Source organism: Lipophrys pholis (genome assembly GCF_963383615.2).
Source record: "Lipophrys pholis genome assembly, chromosome: 2".
Lineage (NCBI taxonomy): Eukaryota > Metazoa > Chordata > Actinopteri > Blenniiformes > Blenniidae > Lipophrys > Lipophrys pholis.
Window position 1 is genome coordinate 38,171,050 of NC_137636.1, and position 21,910 is coordinate 38,192,959.

At 47.9% G+C, this 21,910-nt stretch overlaps 2 protein-coding genes across 2 annotated transcripts; both read right to left on the minus strand.

The window, feature by feature from the left end:
* Positions 1-142: 142 nt before the first annotated feature.
* Positions 143-7,097, minus strand: LOC308106887 (stathmin-4-like). Its single transcript, XM_080458905.1, has 6 exons — positions 7,067-7,097; positions 5,216-5,278; positions 4,210-4,305; positions 3,914-4,125; positions 3,111-3,341; positions 143-1,183 (listed from the first exon to the last, which is right to left on the minus strand). The coding sequence occupies exons 2-6, from the start codon at positions 5,226-5,228 to the stop codon at positions 1,175-1,177; spliced, it is 561 nt and encodes a 186-aa protein (XP_080315031.1). The 5' UTR covers positions 5,229-5,278; positions 7,067-7,097; the 3' UTR covers positions 143-1,174.
* A 2,746-nt stretch (positions 7,098-9,843) lies between these two features.
* gpn1 (GPN-loop GTPase 1) lies at positions 9,844-16,582 on the minus strand. The gene is made up of 13 exons (XM_080488833.1): positions 16,369-16,582; positions 15,874-15,967; positions 15,625-15,731; positions 15,502-15,539; positions 15,344-15,422; positions 14,997-15,091; positions 14,305-14,350; positions 13,245-13,391; positions 12,619-12,701; positions 12,310-12,349; positions 11,967-12,057; positions 11,314-11,412; positions 9,844-11,194 (listed from the first exon to the last, which is right to left on the minus strand). The coding sequence occupies exons 1-13, from the start codon at positions 16,546-16,548 to the stop codon at positions 11,088-11,090; spliced, it is 1,206 nt and encodes a 401-aa protein (XP_080344959.1). The 5' UTR covers positions 16,549-16,582; the 3' UTR covers positions 9,844-11,087.
* Positions 16,583-21,910: the final 5,328 nt, after the last annotated feature.

Sequence of the window (21,910 nt, forward strand, 5' to 3'; positions counted from 1 at the left end):
GTCGCTCTAATTGTCGTCACACATTCAGTCCCACCACAGAAGAAGAAGCGCAACATTCCCCCCCACACACACACACCACACACACCACACACCACACACCACACACACACACACCACACACACACAAAGAGACAAGCAGAATAAAGAGGTCAGCGGTTTTATTCTGAACTTTAAAATAGAATGAGATTTCTGTACACCTTCATCAGCAGCATCATCTTCATCAGCAACATAATGAGTGACAAGCATCCATCCATCCATCCATCCATCCATCCATCCATCCATCCATCCATCCATCCATCGTCTCCCTCTCTCCATTCAGTGTTCCGGTCTTGTTCCTGACCATCACGACTCAAACTTCTTCTGTTGGTTCTTTCTAAATGTTGTTGAGCTCGTACCAGATAAAAATTACCCAACATGCATCATGTGGCATTTACCCAGGATGCAGCATTGTTGATGATGTCATGAGGCAGAAAGAAAATATGTCCCAACAGCCTCCTTTAAGTTCCATCAGGGGAACAGAGACCTGATTCCACAAACACAAGCAGTCCAGTCCCTGGAGTACTCACACCGAGCCCTAGAGGTCAACCTCGAGGTCAACCCTGGTAGTCCCCCCCAGTGGTGGCCCGAGAAGTCCCCTAGAGATCAATCCCAGAGGTCCCAGTAGTGGTCCCCCCAGAAGTCTCTCTAGAGTCCAACACACATGCAGTGACCCACACTGTCCACCAGGTGAAGCTGTTTCAGTCAGAGTGATTGTAAATCCATCAGTCGTGCTCCCATATCCTTCTTTGGGGGTGTGGTGGTGGTGGGGGGGGGGGGGGGGGGGGGGGGTCTTCTTTGGGCTGTACCCACACACACACACACACACACACACACACACACACACACACACACACAGGCACTGTTGGCATGGCAACAAAGTACGATTAAAGTCCAGCGAAGCCTCGGTGATGAATTGGTCTGTGCTTCATTTCAGTTTGTCTCGTTTATAAAAATCGTCCAGGCTGCGTAGAGGAGGCGGGGCGGCCCTCAGAGCTCCTGCTCCTCCTCCTGCTCCTCCTCCTGCTCCTCCTCAGCTCCCGGTCGAAGCAGGACTGGGTTCCCCACATGTCCACAGGGTCAGCGGATGTCCAAAATGGCTCTCAGGTAAAGTTGAGCTTGTGTTGTGATCAGGCCATCAGGACACCTGCAGACAGGTGAAGACCAGGCTGTTGGTGAGGTGGGATCAGACTCTACTCCCTGAATATTCTACTTCCTGCTATGGAACCCTGAATATTCTACTTCCTGCTATGGACCCCTGAACATTCTACTTCCTGCTATGGACCCCTGAACATTCTACTTCCTGCTTTGCAGCAGACTCAGGTCCTTTTTACACGACATTGGTGTTCTGATCCACTGCAGCCGTGATTTTTTCATCCCGCCTCCCGCAGCAGAACTTATCTTTCTCATTGGCGACCCCGCCCCACCCCTCAGAGACGGCCCCGAGGCGACGGAGCCTGTTACTGTGCATGCTCATCTCCTCATAAGCTCATGAGGTTATTAAAGCCTCTTTGTCATGTAAAACTAGTATTTATACACATATATGTTTTTTTATTGTTACATTAAAACACATCTGTCATATAGGGTATGCAAATAATTTTTTGCATGAATAACAACGATAGTACATTACACATTATTGACTTACTTTTACCGTATTTGGATATAATAGAATATTTAGCAATTTCAAATACTGACACCATATAATATCAAAGTATTATATATATGGCATATAGAAGATGAATGGGTAATGCTAATATTCAAGTTTAATTGTTATTTTATAGAAATAACTCAATAAATTCAATAAAAATATCCTGTCCTTTATGTATTTCAGCTCATTTGATTGTCATAAAGACAATAAATATGGTTATTTGTAAAGTACCATGTCGTTCCTTTATCAGTGTTTAAAGAATGAGAGGGTGAATCCTAATTGCACTTTAACCTTGAACCTGAGCTTATGGCTCATTTTGATGAATGAACAGAGTCAAGAGCCAGAAAGACTCAGTTTAGTTGTACTTTCTCTCATTGTAAAACTGCCCCCGGCTGGCTATATGCCAATACCAGAAATCTGTCTCTCATTGTAACGCTGCCCCCTGCTGGTTTGCTACCAATACCGGAAGTCAGCGCCTATTTGCCACGGCGGTGCCGGCAAGGAGCATTAGATGAGCCATCTAGATTTTATTTATGTCAATGTTAGGGTCAGGGTCTAGAGTTATAAGTCTATGTCAATTGCAGGGTCTAGAGTTATACGTCTATGTTAAAGGGCAGGATCTAGTGTTATAACTCTATGTGAGGTCAGGGTCTAGAGTTATAAGTCTATTTTAACGTCTGGGTCTAGAGTTATAAGTCTATGTTAGGATCTGGGTCTAGAGTTATAAGTCTATGTTAGGGACAAGGTCTACGTCTATGTGAGGTGCTGGGTCTAGAGCAGGGGTGCAGTGACATCACCAAGGTTGTGAAAAAGCCCAATAACGAGTCTCTCATTACAAACAGGTGTGTTGCAAATGGGAGGAGCTAAACCCTGCAGGACAGGGGCTCTGGAGGACGGAGGTGGGACACCTCTGGTCTAGAGTTTAGAGATGTCTTTGCTTGAGATTCTCCACTGATAGCATCTGTTTGGTCATCAGTCCACTAGAATGTCGCTTCTCTCCATTTTGTTCACGTTTATAGCGTTTTGTTCTCTGCACACACGTCTGTGTGATTTCATTACTTATACAAGCAACAGCACCCTCCTGTGGCCCGACAGACCAACTACATGTTTGTCAGTGTGTCTGCTGCTGCCGTAGAGAAACTATTTCTTAAACGGATTAGGTGTTGTCACATGAAACCTTTTAAAGAAATGACTCCTGAGGTGCAACTTTTTGGAAATGCTTCGACTCCGTCTCTGTGGAAACGGGGGAAAACACACCTATTTTCAAAAGGTTGTCGTGTAAATGGGAAATGTTTCTGAAACGATGAGTTTTCACTTGAAACGTTGTCGTGGAAACTGAGCCCGATTCAACCTTCAGTGATTTTCTCCCATCAAACAAACTCTTGATCCTGTTTCAAGTGTCTGAAGAGAAATGTTGCTTGCTCACCTCCTGCTGCTCCTCCTGCTGCTCCTCCTGCTGCTCCTCCTCCTGCTGCTCCTCCTGCTGCTCCTCCTCCTGCTGCTCCTCCTGCTGCTCCTCTTTCAGGTGCATCAGCCGCTGCTCCTTGACAGCGTCGGCGCGGTGCTCCTGGCGTTCTTTGGTCAAAGCTTTCTGAGCGACTTCTCGTTGGTGCTCCCGCCGCTCGGCCAGGTGCTTGAGAAGCTCCGCCTCCTGACACTAGGGGGAGCCAGAGGGAGGAGTCACACTCTGCTTCTACCAGTCGCCTCTAAAAGTCTCAGTGATTCAAACTGAAGAGAAGAACTCGTCACAGATTTACCTTAAAGGATTTTAAATGATCTCTTGATAACAAACTTAATGTGACGTTATGGCACCGTCGCTGCTTTGAGCTGCAGGATAAACTGAAGTCAGCTTCCTGCAGTTCTACTTTAAACCTCACGGTGTCGCTGCGATACACTTTTGTGTGTGAGGACTAATCCTGACGTAGCAGTAGCATTATGTTGCTAACTGAGCTATGGTTTATGGAACCGATAAAACCAAATAAACCCCGAGTCCTGGACCTGGACGTGACCGGCTCAGTGCTGCCACCTGCTGCACAGTGTCATTACATCAACTTTCAAAGAAGATACTTCTTACAATCAAAGATATCAGAGTGGTGGAGTTCCTCAGGGTTTGATTTCAGGGCCACTTTGAGGAGACCTCGAACGGTCAGACCAAATAAGGTCAGACCCTCACACAGAACCTGGTCAGAGCCCCGCAGCACCGCTGTCAGCATCCTCCTCCTCACCCACCTTCCTCCTCTCCTGAGCAGCGTCCAGCTTCTTCTGGATCTCCTCCAGCGAGGGTTTGGGGCGAGGCGGCGTGGTGGCCCTGAGCTCAGGGCCCCCGTCGAAGGTGGGGGGCTTCAGGATGACCTCGAAGGCCTGGCCGCTGGCCCGCTGGCTGAGCTGGATGACCTCCATGTCCCGGATGTTACACAGGTTCAAGTCCACCACACCGGCAGCTGAGGACAGACGGGTGGGAGAGACTGAGTTCAAACTTCAATTTCAACATCCATCTGTCTGTCCGTCCTCCAGGTGTTACTTACCGTCCTTCTGGTCGCCTGGTTGCTCTCGAGCTTGTGGAATTATGCAGGAGCAGAAAAGAGACACCAGGGGGAGCTCTCGCATCTTCTCGCTGTAGGCTGGAAGATCCAGAGAAGAAGAACCAAGATCAGAGTCAAGAAGCAGTGAGTGGGTCAGTGTGAAACAAGAAGCTGTTCAGTGGGAAACAGGTTGAAGGCCAGGGTGAAACAGGAAGTGGTTCAGGGTGAAACAGGAAGTGGTTCAGGGTGAAACAGGTTGAAGGCCAGGGTGAAACAGGAAGTGGTTCAGGGTGAAACAGGAAGTGGTTCAGGGTGAAACAGGTTGAAGGCCAGGGTGAAACAGGAAGTGGTTAGAGTGAAACAGGAAGTGGTTAGAGTGAAACAGGAAGTGGTTCAGAACAAAACCAAGAAGTAGTTCAGGGTGAAACATGAAGTGGTTAGAGTGAAACAGGAAGAAGGTCAGGGTGAAACAGGAAGTGGTTCAGGGTGAAACAGGAAGTGGTTAGAGTGAAACAGGTTGAAGGTCAGGGTGAAACAGGAAGTGGTTAGAGTGAAACAGGAAGAAGGTCAGGGTGAAACAGGAAGTGGTTAGAGTGAAACAGGAAGAAGGTCAGGGTGAAACAGGAAGTGGTTCAGGGTGAAACAGGAAGTGGTTAGAGTGAAACAGGAAGAAGGTCAGGGTGAAACAGGAAGTGGTTAGAGTGAAACAGGTTGAAGGCCAGGGTGAAACAGGAAGTGGTTCAGGGTGAAACAGGAAGTGGTTCAGGGTGAAACAGGTTGAAGGCCAGGGTGAAACAGGAAGTGGTTAGAGTGAAACAGGAAGTGGTTAGAGTGAAACAGGAAGTGGTTCAGAACAAAACCAAGAAGTAGTTCAGGGTGAAACATGAAGTGGTTAGAGTGAAACAGGAAGAAGGTCAGGGTGAAACAGGAAGTGGTTCAGGGTGAAACAGGAAGTGGTTAGAGTGAAACAGGTTGAAGGCCAGGGTGAAACAGGAAGTGGAGCTCTTACCTGCCAGAGTCATTTTCCTACTGCTGTTTGCTCAAATACACTGTCGCGAGGTCGAGTCTGTACCTGAGGAGAACAGCACAAGATTGCAGAGTGAAAACTTGTGTGACAGGAACACAAGCTGAAGTGTGTGTGAAACTCCGGCTGCCTCCGCAGCTGAAACGCAACAAGACTGTTTGACATGAAGTAGAGCAGAGAGGATGTAGTGCTGGACGAAACAGAGATTGTTTATGGAAACAACCTGGAAAAGAAAGAATCTCTTCATGATCATTTCATCACAAATTCAAAGTGCAAGACGTTGAAAAGTCTCTGCAATCAAACATCCTGAGAGATCGCTGCACGTTTTGGTAAAAACGGACTTCTTTCATTCAAAGTCTGCAAAGAATGAAGTTTAATTCTGACTTTTCAAACGTGTTTCAGTGTGTGTGTGTGTGTGTGTGTGTGTGTGTGTGTGTGTGTGTGTGTGTGTGTGTGTGTGTGTGTGTGTGTGTGTGTGTGTGTGTGAGTCACTGATTAAAAATAATGTGAGAGGGAGGGAAGCATGAATCAGAGCCTGAGCTTTCAGTTTCACGAGGAATCATGATGGAAAACAACAGATTAAACAAGATCAATCAGCTTAATCCCATCTTGAAGTGTGTGGCATTAAAAATCTTCCAGATCTGTGTTCAAGCTTCTGCTGAGGTCCACAGTGTGCAGAACGTCCTGGAACAAAGCTTCAGTCTCTCTCACGTTTCAGCTTCAGAAAACGATAAATTAATTCATCACAGGTCAGATTATCGCTCATCTGGACCTGATTTTAAACTACAAACATCACTTTGTGCTGTAAAGTGTCATAAACTGCAGTTGAACATGTTTAGATATGTGAGCGTTCCTCTGTTAACCCTTTCATGTCTGCAGCCTGAAGTAACCGAGTGGAACACTGAAAAGATTCTGAGAAAAAGACTGAAACCTGGATGAAACCATCAGCTGAGAGACGGCAAGCACAGACGTCTTCAAACTGCCGGGAACTTTCACCTTTTCAAACTAGCTTCTGACAGAAAAACCTGAAAAAATCTATTTTAAGGAGTGAGCCTGTGAGAAAAGATGCTGCAGCAGCTTGACTCTTGCAGGATTAACTCCTTCATGTCTGAGAGGAAAGAGTCACAAAACCCACAAACAAAGAGACGCCACAGTCTGGAGGGGATTTCATCCAAAATGCCATTTTTCTGGAAAAACAGGACCTGAAGCACGAACCTGCTGCACAAAACCTTCAGCTTGAATGTGTGAAGCGCAGAAAACACTGGAAACAAAAAGTATGTCTGAACTGCAACCTTTAGAGGGAGCACGCAGCTTTTTAAAAACAGAAGAACCTGCAAAAAGAAAGAAAAGTGCAAAAAGTACAAAAGTGATCTTCAAAGCCCGCGCTGCGTGTGTGTGTGTGTGTGTGTGTGTGTGTGTGTGTGTGTGTGTGTGTGTGTGTGTGTGTGTGTGTGTGTGTGTGTGTGTGTGTGTGTGTGTGTGTGTGTGTGTGTGTGTTTGTGTGTGTGCGTGTGTGTGTGCGATGATGTCATTGTTTCCAATCAGAGCATGAGGCTCTGCAGAGACAAGCAAGTGCAGCTCAAACAACAAAACCAACAGCAGATAAAAGAACAAAAGAAGAGAAAGACTGTGTTGATGGAGAGATGGAGGGATGAAGGGAGAGCTTGATGGAGGGATGAAGGGAGAGCTTGATGGAGGGATGAAGGGAGAGCTTGATGGAGGGATGAAGGGAGAGCTTGATGGAGGGATGAAGGGAGAGCTTGATGGAGGGATGAAGGGAGAGCTTGATGGAGGGATGAAGAAGCAGCACAGAGATGAGAGTCGTCTTTCACTCACCTGCAGCCTTGTCGCTTCACTCGGAGCGTCTGCAGCTCCTCAGCATCAGCACCACACAGCAGCCGCTGCATGACATCACCACGCTGCGCTCCCATTGGCTGGCAGCAGCCCGGCACTCTGATTGGTCCAGGAGGAAGTGGTGGTGTTGGGGGGGGGGGGGGGGGGGGCGCTCATCAAAGCTCTTCATCATTTTACTGGAAGAAGCTCCTCAGTTACTGAAACACTTTTAAATATTTCATAAAAATCAGCTTTGTTTCTTCATATTTACAGTTTGATCAGAGAAGAAAATCAGTAAAAACACAATAGAGTTTTTTTCAGGAAGGTTTGAACTTCATTGATCTGCTCACTCACACACACACACACACACACACACACACACACACACACACACACACACACACACACACACACACACACACACACACACACACACACACACCAGGATTTAAATGTCAGCTCTAAATTTAAAGACTGATCGTGACTGAGACACAAATCAGCTCTGAGTTGAGCTGAACGTCTGTCACTCCTCCTGTCACTCCTCTTGTCTCTCCACCTCCTCATGTCTCTCCTCCTCCTCCACCTCCTCCAGTCTCTCCTCCTCCACCTCCTCATGTCTCTCCTCCTCATATCTTTCCTCCACCTCCTCCTGTCTCTTCTCCTCCTCCACCTCCTCCAGTCTCTCCTCCTCCACCTCCTCCTGTCTCTCCTCCTCATATCTCTCCTCCACCTCCTCCTGTCTCTCCTTCTGCTCCTCCTCCTGTCTCTCCTCATATCTCTCCTCCTCCTATCTTTCTTCCACTTCCTCATATCTCTCCTCCACCTCCTCATGTCTCTCCTCCTCATATCTCTCCTCCACCTCCTCCTGTCTCTCCTCCACCTCCTCATGTCTCTCCTCCTCATATCTCTCCTCCACCTCCTCCTGTCTCTCCTCCACCTCCTCATGTCTCTCCTCCTCATATCTCTCCTCCACCTCCTCCTGTCTCTCCTTCTGCTCCTCCTCCTGTCTCTCCTCATATCTCTCCTCCTCCTATCTTTCTTCCACTTCCTCATATCTCTCCTCCGCCTCCTCCTGTGTCTCCTCCTGCTCCTCCTCCTGTCTCTCCTCATATCTCTCCTCCTCATAGCTTTCCTCCACCTCCTCCTGTCTCTCCTCCACCTCCTCATGTCTCTCCTCCTCATATCTTTCCTCCACCTCCTCCTGTCTCTCCTCCACCTCCTCATGTCTCTCCTCCTCATATCTCTCCTCCTCCTATCTTTCTTCCACTTCCTCAAATCTCTCCTCCACCTCCTCATGTCTCTCCTCATCATATCTCTCCTCCGCCTCCTCCTGTGTCTCCTCCTCCTCCTCATGTCTCTCCTCATATCTCTCCTCATCATATCTCTCCTCCACCTCCTCCTGTCTCTCCTCCACCTCCTCATGTCTCTCCTCCTCATATCTCTCCTACACATCCTCATGGCAGTAATCAGTAACTCTTCACTGAGAGTTCAGTAACTGTAACTTAATTTGTGGCAGTAATCAGTAACTTCAGGGCTCAGCTGTTGGACAGAAGCTGTTGGACAGGAGTTTAGTGAAATGATCACTGAGCTGTGGAGGCTGTGAGTTCACTGATGTTGACGGTTGTGGAGCTGAAAACCCTGAGAGCAGATGGAAACTAAGAACCACAACGAACTGCAACTAAAACAAACCTGATGTTCAGAGAGGCTACAGCTCCCAGCATGCACCTCTGCAGAACAACATGTCCTCACGGGCTCTGCAGCTGGCACCAGGCCAGCAGACGTAATGCAGCTGCAGAAAGAGAGAGAGAGAGAGAGAGTGTGTGTGTGTGTGTGTGTGGGGACCAGGAGAAACCTCCACCTCCTCGGTGATGTCACCATAAGCCAATCAGCTCACAGCCACACAAAGTGTTTCTGCAGCAGTCAGTAGAATATAAAAAGAGAGGTGTGACATCACAGAAAGGGGCGGGGCTTCTCTGCAGCAGTGACTGGAAGAGATGACATCATGTGTTAGTCCATGCGATGCGGTCATAGTGGATGATGTCATGTAGGATGATGTCATAGGCTAAGTAGTCAAAGCAGAGGGGGGGGGGGGGGCTCTTATTGGGGGGGGCGCACATCTCATCTTTAAACCTTGACATGCCTCCAAGATCTTGGATGAGGGTCATTGGATCATTACTGCAACTTCCACACAGTGGGGGGGTGGGGGGGGACTGATCAGCTGCCACATGAACATTATTCATTTGGTTTAACCAGTAATAGAGCAGCACAAACATGTTGAATGAACAGAGGAGGAGGAAGAGGAAGAGGAGGAAGAGGACATTCGTGACTGTTTGTGTTTCTGCAGCCTACACGTGGGGGAGGGGGGGGCAGTGTGGGGGCTGAATGTCAGCGGAGGTGACTCACTGATGCTGCAGAGAAACACACACACACACACACACACACACACACACACTTTGAAATGTGTGTAGAGGATGAGTCACGCTGGCAGATCTGTGTGTGTGTGTGTGTGTGTGTGTGTGTGTGTGTGTGTGTGTGTGTGTGTGTGTGTGTGTGTGTGTGGGAGGGGGGGGGGGGGGGGGGGGGGGCTACATTCATGAATGGATTGTAGCAGCTGACAGATCAGAACACAGAACTCCTCCTGACAGAACCCAGCGAGGCGGACAGCGTGGGAATTTATCAGAACACTGTACAGAGCGCTGGAACATTGGAGCTGATTGTGTAACGATTCATCAACCACTAATTAAATCAAACAAATAAATAAATAAATAAATAAAATGGTTGCTGATTATTTGTGTTCATTTTATTTTGAATACAACTCAGGGGCCAAAACATAAAAGCTCACGTGTACCATGACAAATGTAAATCAAATATGACCAAATAAATAAAATGAAGCAAAAACAAAAAATGGACAAAGATAGATATTGTTTATCAATAAAAAGTTCATATTCATCAATACAATAATCCCATGTTCATTACTGCTACACAGTCTTAGCAGCTGCTGATAATCCAAAGACTCAACGTTCTTCTGAGGACTTAATAAAAAGTACAGACGATCTCTGTGTTTCATTAATAATCAGACACTTCAGTGGAGTTTTGATCGTGGAGAAGTTTTTAACACTCAGTTTTTATTTCTTTAAAATCGGCCCAGAAACACCAGTTTCTAGAAACAGTGGCTGTAAAACTATTTAGTGAAAATCCATCAATAATATTTGCTTGTTGTCACATAATGCCAGTATAATTTAGCGGTTAGCAATACTCCGTGATGACTCGTCCTCCTCTGCCTCTGATTGGCTCGTCAGCGTCATGAGGCAGGTAAACAGACACTAACCAATCAGATTAGAGAAAGCAGAGCACGAGCCAATCAGAGGCAGAGTAGAGCGGGTCTGAGAAGGGTTTGTCACCTGAGCCGTGCTACATGCTACATGCTACATAGCTCACACAGTAGCGATGCTACATGCCAAACATGATTAAAGAATAACTGATAAGACATTAGAGAGCTGGAGCGCGGCGGCACACGGCAGAGCGTCGACAGACACCACGCTCTGCCTCGCGCCCTCTAGTGGCCAGGCTGCACCACACAGTGAAGAGTGAGGAAGAGGAGCAGCTGAACCAGGAGGAGGAGGAGCAGGAGCGCAGCTCACAGTGCCGTCTGCACATTTTTAAGGATTAAAAGCAGAAATGTAATTTCAATACTTTTAAGACAGGAACCCTGAAGAGGACACCACTGTCCGTTGACACTCGATTTACTTTTCTTATGAAATATTGAACCTTTTTAACAAAGTAAAACAAATAATATCAGTTCTGAGTTTTTATTTTGAAGATCACACCTCCTGTCTTCTCACAAACAAATGATAATGGAACTTACAAAGTCTTTCAAAATATAAAAATAGAAGTTTTTCTTTGTGGGCGGAGCCAGCCAGTCAGCGGCTTCGAGTGGGAGAGGTCAGAGGTCAGCTCCAGGAAGCCCTCTCTCACTTTCAGCCTGTCACCTGCATCATCCAAGCGGCGGAGGGGCTTCCAGGAGTCAAAGGTCAGGGGGCGGAGCAGACCTCCGGCCCCGAGCTTCAACCACCCCCCTCCTCTCCTTCAGGAAGGTTCCAAAGGCGTCGCTCTCTTTACTGTCCTCCGTCACTGAAACACAAGTTCACATTATTGACGGGGGGGGGGGGGGGGGGGCAGTAGGTATTGAAAGTAAAGTCGTCCAGGTGTCAATAACTTTATTGATCGTTATAAAATGATGCCGTCCTCACCGTTGTGGTCAATGTCGTCTGTGTCGCTGTCCTCCTCATCCTCCGCGTCGTCACGGTTACCACGGGTCATTATGAGATCACTGGGCCCGGCGACGTCCTCTGGTCAAGAAGACACAACTCAGTGTGTGCGTGTACCTGTGTGTGTGTGTACCTGTGTGAGTGTGTGTGTGTGTACCTGTGTGAGTGTGTGTACCTGTGTGTGTGTACCTGTGTGTGTGTGTGTACCTGTGTGTGTGTACCTGTGTGAGTGTGTGTACCTGTGTGAGTGTGTGTACCTGTGTGTGTGTACCTGTGCGAGTGTGTACCTGTGTGTGTGTGTGTGTACCTGTGTGTGTGTACCTGTGTGAGTGTGTGTGTACCTGTGTGTGTGTACCTGTGTGAGTGTGTGTGTACCTGTGTGTGTGTACCTGTGTGAGTGTGTGTGTGTGTACCTGTGTGTGTGTACCTGTGTGAGTGTGTACCTGTGTGAGTGTGTGTGTACCTGTGTGTGTGTGTGTGTGTGTGGGTGTGTACCTGTGTGTGTGTGTGTGGGTGTACCTGTGTGAGTGTGTGTGGGTGTGTACCTGTGTGTGTGTGTGTGTGTGTGTGTGTGTGTGTGTACCTGTGTGTGTGTGTGTGTGTGTAGCTGTGTGAGTGTACCTGTGTGAGTGTACCTGTGTGTGTGGTGTTTCTCATGTCGACTTCACCAAGATCTTTCCTGAGACGTTCAAACTGCTCCTGCTGCTTCTCACTGCGAGCCTCCGCCTACACACACACACACACACACACACACACACACACACACACACACACACACACACACACACACACACACACACACACACACACACACACACACACACACACACACACACACACACACACACACACACACACACACACACACACACACACACACACACACACACACACACACACACACACACACACACACACACACACACTAAAGACTGGAGTCCAATGACAGTAAAAAGAGGAGAGGAGCGGAGGCCTCACCAGCTCCCTGCGCAGCCGCTCGTACTCGGGTCGATACTCCCTGAAGAGGCAGACAGACTCGGTGAGGATTCACAGGTTCGAAGTAAATTAATTGAAAAGGTCCATTGAGAGATTAAAAGTTTCTACTGTTTATTGTTTTTAATCCTGGTTTTAAAAAATCTAAATAAGTTGAATTTTTAACATTAAAATTGACATTTCAATCTTCATCATCCTGCACTTTAAATTTTCTCTGCATGTGTCGACTTCAGTTTTCCATATTTGACTCTGCTGTAGCTGTCGCTACTTGTCTAAAGGACGGAAACGTCTCACCGGTCGTACTCGGCCACAGCGTCCTCCACCTGAACAAACAGCTCATCCAATCCACTGCCTGTTACCGCGGAAACGCCCACCACCTGAGACACGCCGCCATGTTGGAGCGTTGGAACACAGAGGGAGAAAAACAATGAGGTGTTTCCTGCTGACTGCTAGCCCCGCCCCAGCTGACTGCTAGCCCCGCCCCACTGACTGCTAGCCCCGCCCCACTGACTGCTAGCCCCGCCCCACTGACTGCTAGCCCCGCCCCACTGACTGCTAGCCCCGCCCCACTGACTGCTAGCCCCGCCCCACTGACTGCTAGCCCCGCCCCAACTGACTGCTAGCCCCGCCCCACTGACTGCTAGCCCCGCCCCAGCTGACTGCTAGCCCCGCCCCAGCTGACTGCTAGCCCCGCCCCAGCTGACTGCTAGCCCCGCCCCAGCTGACTGCTAGCCCCGCCCCACTGACTGTTAGCCCCCGCCCCAGCTGACTGCTAGCCCCGCCCCACCCCACTGACTGCTAGCCCCGCCCCACTGACTGCTAGCCCCGCCCCACTGACTGCTAGCCCCGCCCCACTGACTGCTAGCCCCGCCCCCACTAGCGAGAGTGGCCTGAGTTCAAGTCCCGCCCCGCCGCCTCACCCTCAGGTGTGCGTAGAACTCGTCCAGGACCAGACTCATGGACCGGGTCAGGTTGCTGACGTACGAGGTCTCCTGGTTCAGAGCGTCCTGGAAAACCTCAAAGTCCTGCATCCACTCCACGGCGAAGCTGTGGTCCACAATGTCCGTCTGTAAACAACAAAGTGGTGAACAACATGGAAACAACAACAGTCAGGTAAACAGCAACAACAAACCAGAGGCCAGAGGTCTGAACTACGACCCTGATCAACAGATCCAGGATCTCTCTGTTCCCTGGGTTGACTAATCCAGATCACCGTTACTACCAAGCAGGTTATCAACTCTTTGGTTCAACCCAGACCAGGTGTGAGCGTTCATGTGAAAGGGGGGGAGCTTGCACCATCTGACCAATCACACACAGAGAAACTCTGCAGAGCGGTTTACAGATTACTGAAGGAGCAGTTAATCTCTGAGATTATGAAGAATTCAATTCAGATTGTTCTAGATTAATTTATCATCTCCTCTCTGCTGCAGCTCAGTGCTGAACCTGCCCACCAATCACCATCATGTAGGAATGGGCGGGGCATTTTCCAAGAGATCTGATTGGTCAGGAGGCGGAGCTCTGACCTCTTATCCAGAACATAACCTGCTCCTGCTCTCCTCGTATCTCTGTTAGTGTTTTTTCACGTCCGTCTTGTTTTAGTCCGGAGCCCCAGAGTGGACATAGAGAAAATAATAAGTCTGGTTTTCTCTCCTGGATTAACCTCAGGATTAACTCTGGTTTTCTCATCTGGATTAACTTCAGGTGTAACTGTTTATTTTCTCCTGGGTTAACTTCAGGTGAAACTCTGGTTTTCCATACTGCGACCTTGGTTCACCTGTTACCTAGTAAATCACCATGTTAACTTACTGAACCTCTAACCTGCTCCGGAGCAGGTTATGTTCAGGATCAGTGGTCAACCAGTATGAAAGCTCCGCCTCCTGACCAATCAGATCTCTTGGAAAACGACTGGCCCATTCTTAAAAGCCCCTGATTGGTGCATGGATGGTGGGAGGAGCTTAAGAGAGAAAGTTGTGTCCTCACCTTGTTCATGACCACGATGAACGGCAGCTTGGTTTTATAGAGGATGCTGAAACAAACAAACAAACAAACAAACAAACAAACAAACAAACAAACATGAGCTGCTGACTGGAGAAACAGTTGAGTGAAACCCTGTTGGATTAACTTCTGATTTGAACTATTGAGCAATAATCTGTGGACTGAGTGAGGACAGCCTGCTGGCTGCTAGCGCCCCCTGCTGCTCACACTCACAACATAGAAACACTGACAGTTCTGCTGATTCCTGACCCTCCAGCTAATCTTCCTCCGATGGAGTCTGTGGACCCTCAAATGACCTCTGACCCTGGAGGCCACGCCCACTCAACACTTCCAGTGTCACTCTGCTCTCTGATTGGATGGTGGGGGTCTCTGCTCTCTGATTGGACAGTGGGGGTCTCTGCTCTCTGATTAGACGGTGGGGGTCTCTGCTCTCTGATTAGACGGTGGGGGTCTCTGCCCTCTGATTGGATGGTGGAGGTCCCTGCTCTCTGATTGGACACTGCTGAAGTTGCAGTAATGAGAACAACCTGCTGAATCCTCTCAGTGGATAACATCTGACTTGTTCTCCTGGTCTGAGGAACTGATCGATCGATTGAGCCGACAAGTCTTCAGATTGTTTCTGGAAGGTTTAAAGAAGAAGCTGAAAGTGTTTCCTCTGTGGACTGAGACTCTCATACCTGCAGGCGTACAACATGTTGGACATGAAGGTGACGGGGCTGACGCTGCGGGACGTGTCCATGACGTAGACCACCACACAGGGGAAGGACGAGGCCTGGAACACACACACACACACACACACACACACACACACACACACACACACACACACACACACACACACACACACACACACACACACACACACACACACACACACACACACACACACACACACACACACACACACACACACACACACACACACACACACACACACACACACACACACACACCGTCAGAAACACACACACACCGTCACCCAGAGCCAGCATGCGGGGCGGGGCAGGGCAGTGCAGAAACCCACCAGAGCCTCGGTGATGATGGTCCCAGACGCGGACCAGGTGAAGACCTCGATCTGACCCGGGGTGTCGATGAGGACAAACCTGCAGAGACCCGAGAAGGGAACGGGTCTTAATCCAGAATGTCAAGACATCTGAGGCTGCTCCAGGTTCTCACACTGACCTGTGGTTCTGCTGCTTCTTCTCGATGAACTGCATCACCTGAAGGACACACACACACACACAAACACACTGTAATCCCCCAGGGGAGGTTCTGACCCCCCCCCCCGCCGGATCAGAATCTCACTTGGTCGAAGCGCGTGGCGAACAAGTTGAGGGAGGTCACGATGCCCCCGTTGGGTCCGAGGCCATACTGCTTCATCACCTCCTTGTAGTTCACTGTGTCCCGGATGTCTGCGACCAGAGCAGAACACCTCAGCAAGTAGAGGAAGAGTTGAGGGACAGTAGAGAGACGGTAGAGGGACAGTAGAGAGACGGTAGAGGGACAGCAGAGGGACAGTAGGGGGACAGAAGAGGGATGCAGCCATGTTCTCACCGATGTTGGCGGGAAACGGAACACTGTGGACGGCCGGGTCCAGATTGATGACGTACGGTGGAGATGAGCGGGAGTGAAGGTGAGCAGTCATCCTCTGGAACACACACACTAAAATATTCATTCTCACCATCCTCTGAGTGTTTTATTGCCCCAGTACCTGAGCTCCGGGGCAATAAAACACAGTAACCCAGATTATAAATCTTCTAATAAAAATAATTTCCCGCCTGAAAAGGACCGTTAATTAAATAAAAACCGTCACTCTGTAAATGTTTGAAATGAGAAACCTTGAGGTATTCCGATGTGTGACCTCGGACCTGTCACTCGCCTGCTCTCAGCTGGACTCGAACCTGCGACCCGCTGACGAGTCTGTTTCCCTCCAAACGTAAACTTAACGTCAGTCTCACGTGTCTCTCCGGTAACGCCAGAGCTGCAGTTATCCCCGGTTTGTTTACCTGCTATCTACGGATGCTGACTCGTTAGCCGCTGTTAGCTCACCTGGACGAACGTAGTTTTCCCGGAACCCGCCATCCCGAGCACGATCAGACACACCGACCGGTCCCGGTCCGCGGCTCCCGGGGCCCCGCCGCCTCCTCCGGCCGCAGAACCTTCCCGGTCCCCGGCAGAATCCTCACGGTTCTCCTCCCAGTTCTCCGGTGGATGCGCAGCTTCCGCCATGTCGGTGGTTGCTGTGGTAACCGCGCTGCCGTCAGGACTCACAGGATCTGTCGTAAAACGGGACATGTGTTGTTCTGATTTCCGGCTCTCCTCCGGCAGAGCTCGTATTTGTATCGCAGCTTGTGAAAGTGTTTCGCGTTTTGTTTTCTGAAATGTAAAAGTGTTTCAGGACTTGTAAATGTGTTATGGTAATGTCATTTTGTTTTATGAAGTGTGAGAATGTTTTCCAAAATGTAAATTTGTCTCACATTTTGTAAAAGTGTTTCACATGTTGGAATGTGGTTTTGCACCTCTCGGCCTCTACTTAGATAAAACTTTAACTTAACCTGAAGCTTAACCTAATTTTAACTTCGGTTCGGTTCGGTTCACTCAGTAACTCTTTCCTCACGGTATCCAGAGGATTAGAGTCCAAATTAGGGACTGAATATATAATTTTAAATGATTTCTGTAAATAAAAGGAGATAATCTGACGTAAAATAGGAGTGATAATCTCTAAACAATAATAATAATAATTATTATTATTATTATTATTATTATAACAATAATAGGAAAAATAAGAATAATTTGCCAAACATTGATCAATCCGGTCACATGATACAGGTATTGACTAACTCCACCAGCAGAGGGCGTCAAATATTGACAAACAGGCTGAAATAGTCTACAATTTGATGAGGAGTCACATTTCAGTTTATTAACATGTCTACACATGAAGTCACAAGGTGACAGTTTCACACGAGAATGAAAATATAAATAAACTATGAAAATAAAAAAAATCTTTAAAAAATAGAATTGAAAACAATAACACGGCGTCATCTCTGTTGTTCATTCTCCAATTTAACAAAGTCCAAATGTTTCTGCTTCAATAGTAATCTGAGTGTTTCCTCACTCTACATTGCACTTTTTTTATAAATCTATCATCTAATCTTTTACATAAATCTATTCTGTGGCTAAAGTTACATTGAAAGGCAACGTTCTCAAAGCGATGTAGTTTCCATGTTGGTCCACTAGTTGGTGCTGTTGTTAGTTTTAGTAATGAAAACACACACACACACACATGCAGCAGAGAACAATGAGCTCTAAACATTAACGTCAGGAGAACGCGGACATTCTAGTGGACAGACCACCAAGTTGGATTGTTATGACAGTGACCATCAAAATAAAACTACCAAGTTAGATTGTTATTATGGTGACTTTCAAAATAAAAGTACCAAGTCCAGGAGAATATGAACTGGGAGTTGTGACACCACGGAGGAAACTTTGTTCTGATTGGCTCTACTGAGCATGTGCAGAACCAGGTCCAGGACCAGGAGCAGAGTTTCCATCGTCTACACGGAGTCGGAGTGTTTTGAAAAGTTGAGTTTTCAGCTCCGTCACCGGTTCCTCAGCGTCGTAAAAGAGATTTAACGTGTCAGGAAATGTTCTGTTTCTGAGAAATATACTGGGCAGAGAATCAAAGTGACAACAGACTGTAAACAATCGGTGATACAGTTTCACATTAATCACAACGTGCAAAGAGTTTGTGATAAAAAAAAAGAAACAAAAAAAAACAATTATTAAAATCTGAGTAAATGAGCTCCGGTTGTTTGTAGTTTCACTTGTTTAAAAGGTCCGTTTTGGCAACGTAACATGTAGAACCACCTCTGTACACCAGGGCCCAGTTGTTTAAAACTGGGTTAGTTTAACCACTGGTTAAGCCCTAACCACTGGTTAAATCCTTAACCTGCCGTTAGCTAACCGACCATTAAATATGTGTTGTTTAAAACATGGGTAGTCATCCCGTTAGTTAACGTCGCTGTCAAAGTTAACTGTGAGGTTAACAACAGTGGTTAGTGTCCCTGACGCCGCTCCACCCAAGGCTCCGCCCACTTTCAAGTCTCCGTGCTTCATCTTAAACGTTGTGGTGGAGGCAGAGCAGTGTTTCTATCTGCTCTATTAAACTACCATAAAACATAACAAACTACGCTGCTGCCAGGATGTTAAAGTGGAAGATGGAAACTGATCAGAGGCTTCATGGTGCCTCTTCTTTTTTAATTTGACCAGAGAGAACCATCCAGAGAGAACCATCTAGAGAGAACCACCTAGAGAGAACCATCTAGAGAGAACCATCCAGAGAGAACCATCCAGAGAGAACCGTCTAGAGAGAACCACCTAGAGAGAACCATCTAGAGAGAACCACCTAGAGAGTGACCAGAGAGAACCATCTAGAGAGAACCATCCAGAGAGAACCATCCAGAGAGAACCATCTAGAGAGTGACCAGAGAGAACCATCTAGAGAGAACCATCTAGAGAGAACCATCTAGAGAGAACCATCTAGAGAGTGGACTGAGTGACCAGAGAGGAAAATAATAAGAACGTGGGAACCAGATAATAAGTCGTTCCCTCAAATGAATAAAACGAGGGAACCAGATCATTTAATCTCTGGATTGACGAAGGTTGAGGTCTGCATGAGGCAGCAGGGGGCGCTCCGCTATGAGACGCTCCACAGAACTTCTTTCTAATGAAGCCAGACTTCTGGTTCCTCAGGAACTACTAAACAAACTACAAACTACTGGAAATGAAAGTTGGAGTTTTTAGAGCTAAAATGAGCTTTTTAATGGCTTCATGTGAAAGAGAACTTTAATCAGAGTGGTTACCTAGGTTGCCATGGAAACGGCTGTAGAGCAGCGTTCTATCATTCTACACCTCCATTCCTCCATGTTGAAGCTTTTGATTCAGAAACGTCCAGAAATAAAGTGAAAGGAGCAGAAAGTCACTATGGAATGTTGGAATGGTGGAAAATAAGAGCCAGGATCATTTCTTCCTGCTAAAGAGGAGACATGAGAATGAGATCTTCTCTTTCTGGACCAAGGAGAGTTTAACTCATCTGGACTTCACAGGTTTAGTTAGAAAACACCAAGATCTAATGAGCTCCGTGGAAACGAGGCTCTTAAAGCTCCAGAGCAGCAAATATGAGGGGATGGAGGCGACATTGGTGAAAAATATAATACGAGGGAAGGAGAGAGTAACTCTGTGTCTCCAGTTAGTAATCTGTGGTTACTAGTTATTATCTAACTTCCACGCGTTATATATAGCTATATACATATACATATATATTTTATTTTTATTTTTCCTATGGCCACTCTGGGGCTCCATAGAGGCGTCACTCTTCATTCCAGTATTGATTTATATCAAAGTTCAGTCCTCCACCCTGTCCTTCCTTTGTTCAACTGCTATCATGAACGCCATGGTGAGAGTTAACCACTGGTAAACAGTTAGTGGAGGTCTGGAGGTGGGTTAACTTTAACATCAAGATAACATCTGGTTAAAGTTAACCCAGTTTTGAACAACAAGATAACAGTGCTGTTTAAGTTAACAGTCAGTTAAATGTATTTAAGGGCTGGTTAAAAGATAACCCAGTTTTGAACAACCGGGTCCAGATGGTAACAGTGAGTCTAGTTCCTATTGGTAAAATAGGTAGAGTGACATCTGCTGGTACGAAATGGGATTACAGAATGAGGCTAGCACATGACATCACACATGAAGTTTCTTCTCAATCAGGACGTAACAGAATTTAGCTTTAACTAAAAAATTCTGCCTCATCAGCAAATGTGTAAATCTATTTCATCATAAAATAAGGAAACCAGCGTCGTTGAGATGTGACTTAACAGAAAAACCTTTCATTTACCTTACTGACAACGTTTTTGGGGTCTGCTGTAACTTTCGAAAAAAATAAATAACTCAAGGATCACATTGTAGTTTGAATAAAGTATCAAAGTCCAGATTATCCTGAAGTGTAATCCTGCTCTGGTTGGATTGGGGCGCTGCAGAGTCTGTAGACCGAGGACAGTTTGAGGGACTCATCACACCATCTGGTGGCACAATGTGGTATCACAAGACTGATCAGCCTGTGGCGAGCCGGTTAGCTTGCTGTTAACTCAGTTTCTCTGCAATGTGCTTTTTATAATTTTAGATGATTTTAAAATCAATATATCAAAACTGTAAATTCAAAAGGAACATTTTAAATGATGTGACATTCATAATATGCAATGAACAGGAAGTGACCAAGCTGGATGTCACCTGAATGATTGATGAGCTAACCGAGTGTCCTGGCTGGAGGTTCCACTTCCTACCACAAGAGGGGGCTCTCATGACAGCTGCTTAGCACTGATCTGCCGAGCTCCCATTAGCGTCCAGCGCCTGGATAGTCAGGAAGATGAACCCAGAAGGTTCTGGCCTCTGTCTCTACGGCGACATGCTGATGACCTTCGGCCGCACGCAGGTACAGCCCACCGGAACCTGGATCAGCTGCTTCTTGATGCTGACCCGGTTCTGCTGACCCGAGCACGGCCACTTCCTCAGAACCTGCAGCGTCGCCATCAGCACCACCGAGTTAAAGTCGTGGTTCTCCTTCTGGTCCACGATGCAGCCCGAGAACAGACACTCTGCAACCTCGATCTTCAAGGGAAACCGCCGGTCGTCTCGGTCCACCCTGTGGGGGGCGGGGGAGGGGGAGGGGGAGGGCGAGGGGGGGGGGGGGGGGGGGTCAGTAGGACTGAAACCTAAAAGCTTCTAGAAAAGATTATATTCTATTAGCTCCTGTTTCCACGACAACGATTTCAAGTGAATACCGTAATAACAATCCAACTTGTTCAATCCAGCGTGCTACAGGGGGCGGCGTCCTACAGGGGGCACTGTGCTACAGGGGGCGGCGTCCTACAGGGGGCGCTGTGCTACAGGGGGTGCTGTGCTACAGGGGGCGGCATTCTACAGGGGGCGGCGTCCTACAGGGGGCACTGTTCTACAGGGGGCGCTGTGCTACAGGGGGCGGCGTCCTACAGGGGGCGCTGTGCTACAGGGGGCGCTGTGCTACAGGGGGCGCTGTGCTACAGGGGGTGCTGTGCTACAGGGGGCGCTGTGCTACAGGGGGTGCTGTGCTACAGGGGGTGCTGTGCTACAGGGGGCGCTGTGCTACAGGGGGCACTGTTCTACAGGGGGTGCTGTGCTACAGGGGGCACTGTTCTACAGGGGGCGCTGTGCTACAGGGGGCGGCGTCCTACAGGGGGCGCTGTGCTACAGGGGGCGCTGTGCTACAGGGGGCGCTGTGCTACAGGGGGTGCTGTGCTACAGGGGGTGCTGTGCTACAGGGGGCGCTGTGCTACAGGGGGTGCTGTGCTACAGGGGGCGGCGTCCTACAGAGGCTGGCGTCCTACAAGGGGCAGTTTCTTACAGGGGGCGCTGTGTTACAGACGGTATCATCCTACAGAGGGCTACAGAGTAACGTTTTTTTCAGTATTTACTTTTTATACATCTTTAGTTATATCATATTCTTATGATCAGGAACAAATCTCACAACTTATCCTCTATTCATTGGCTTCCACAGCAG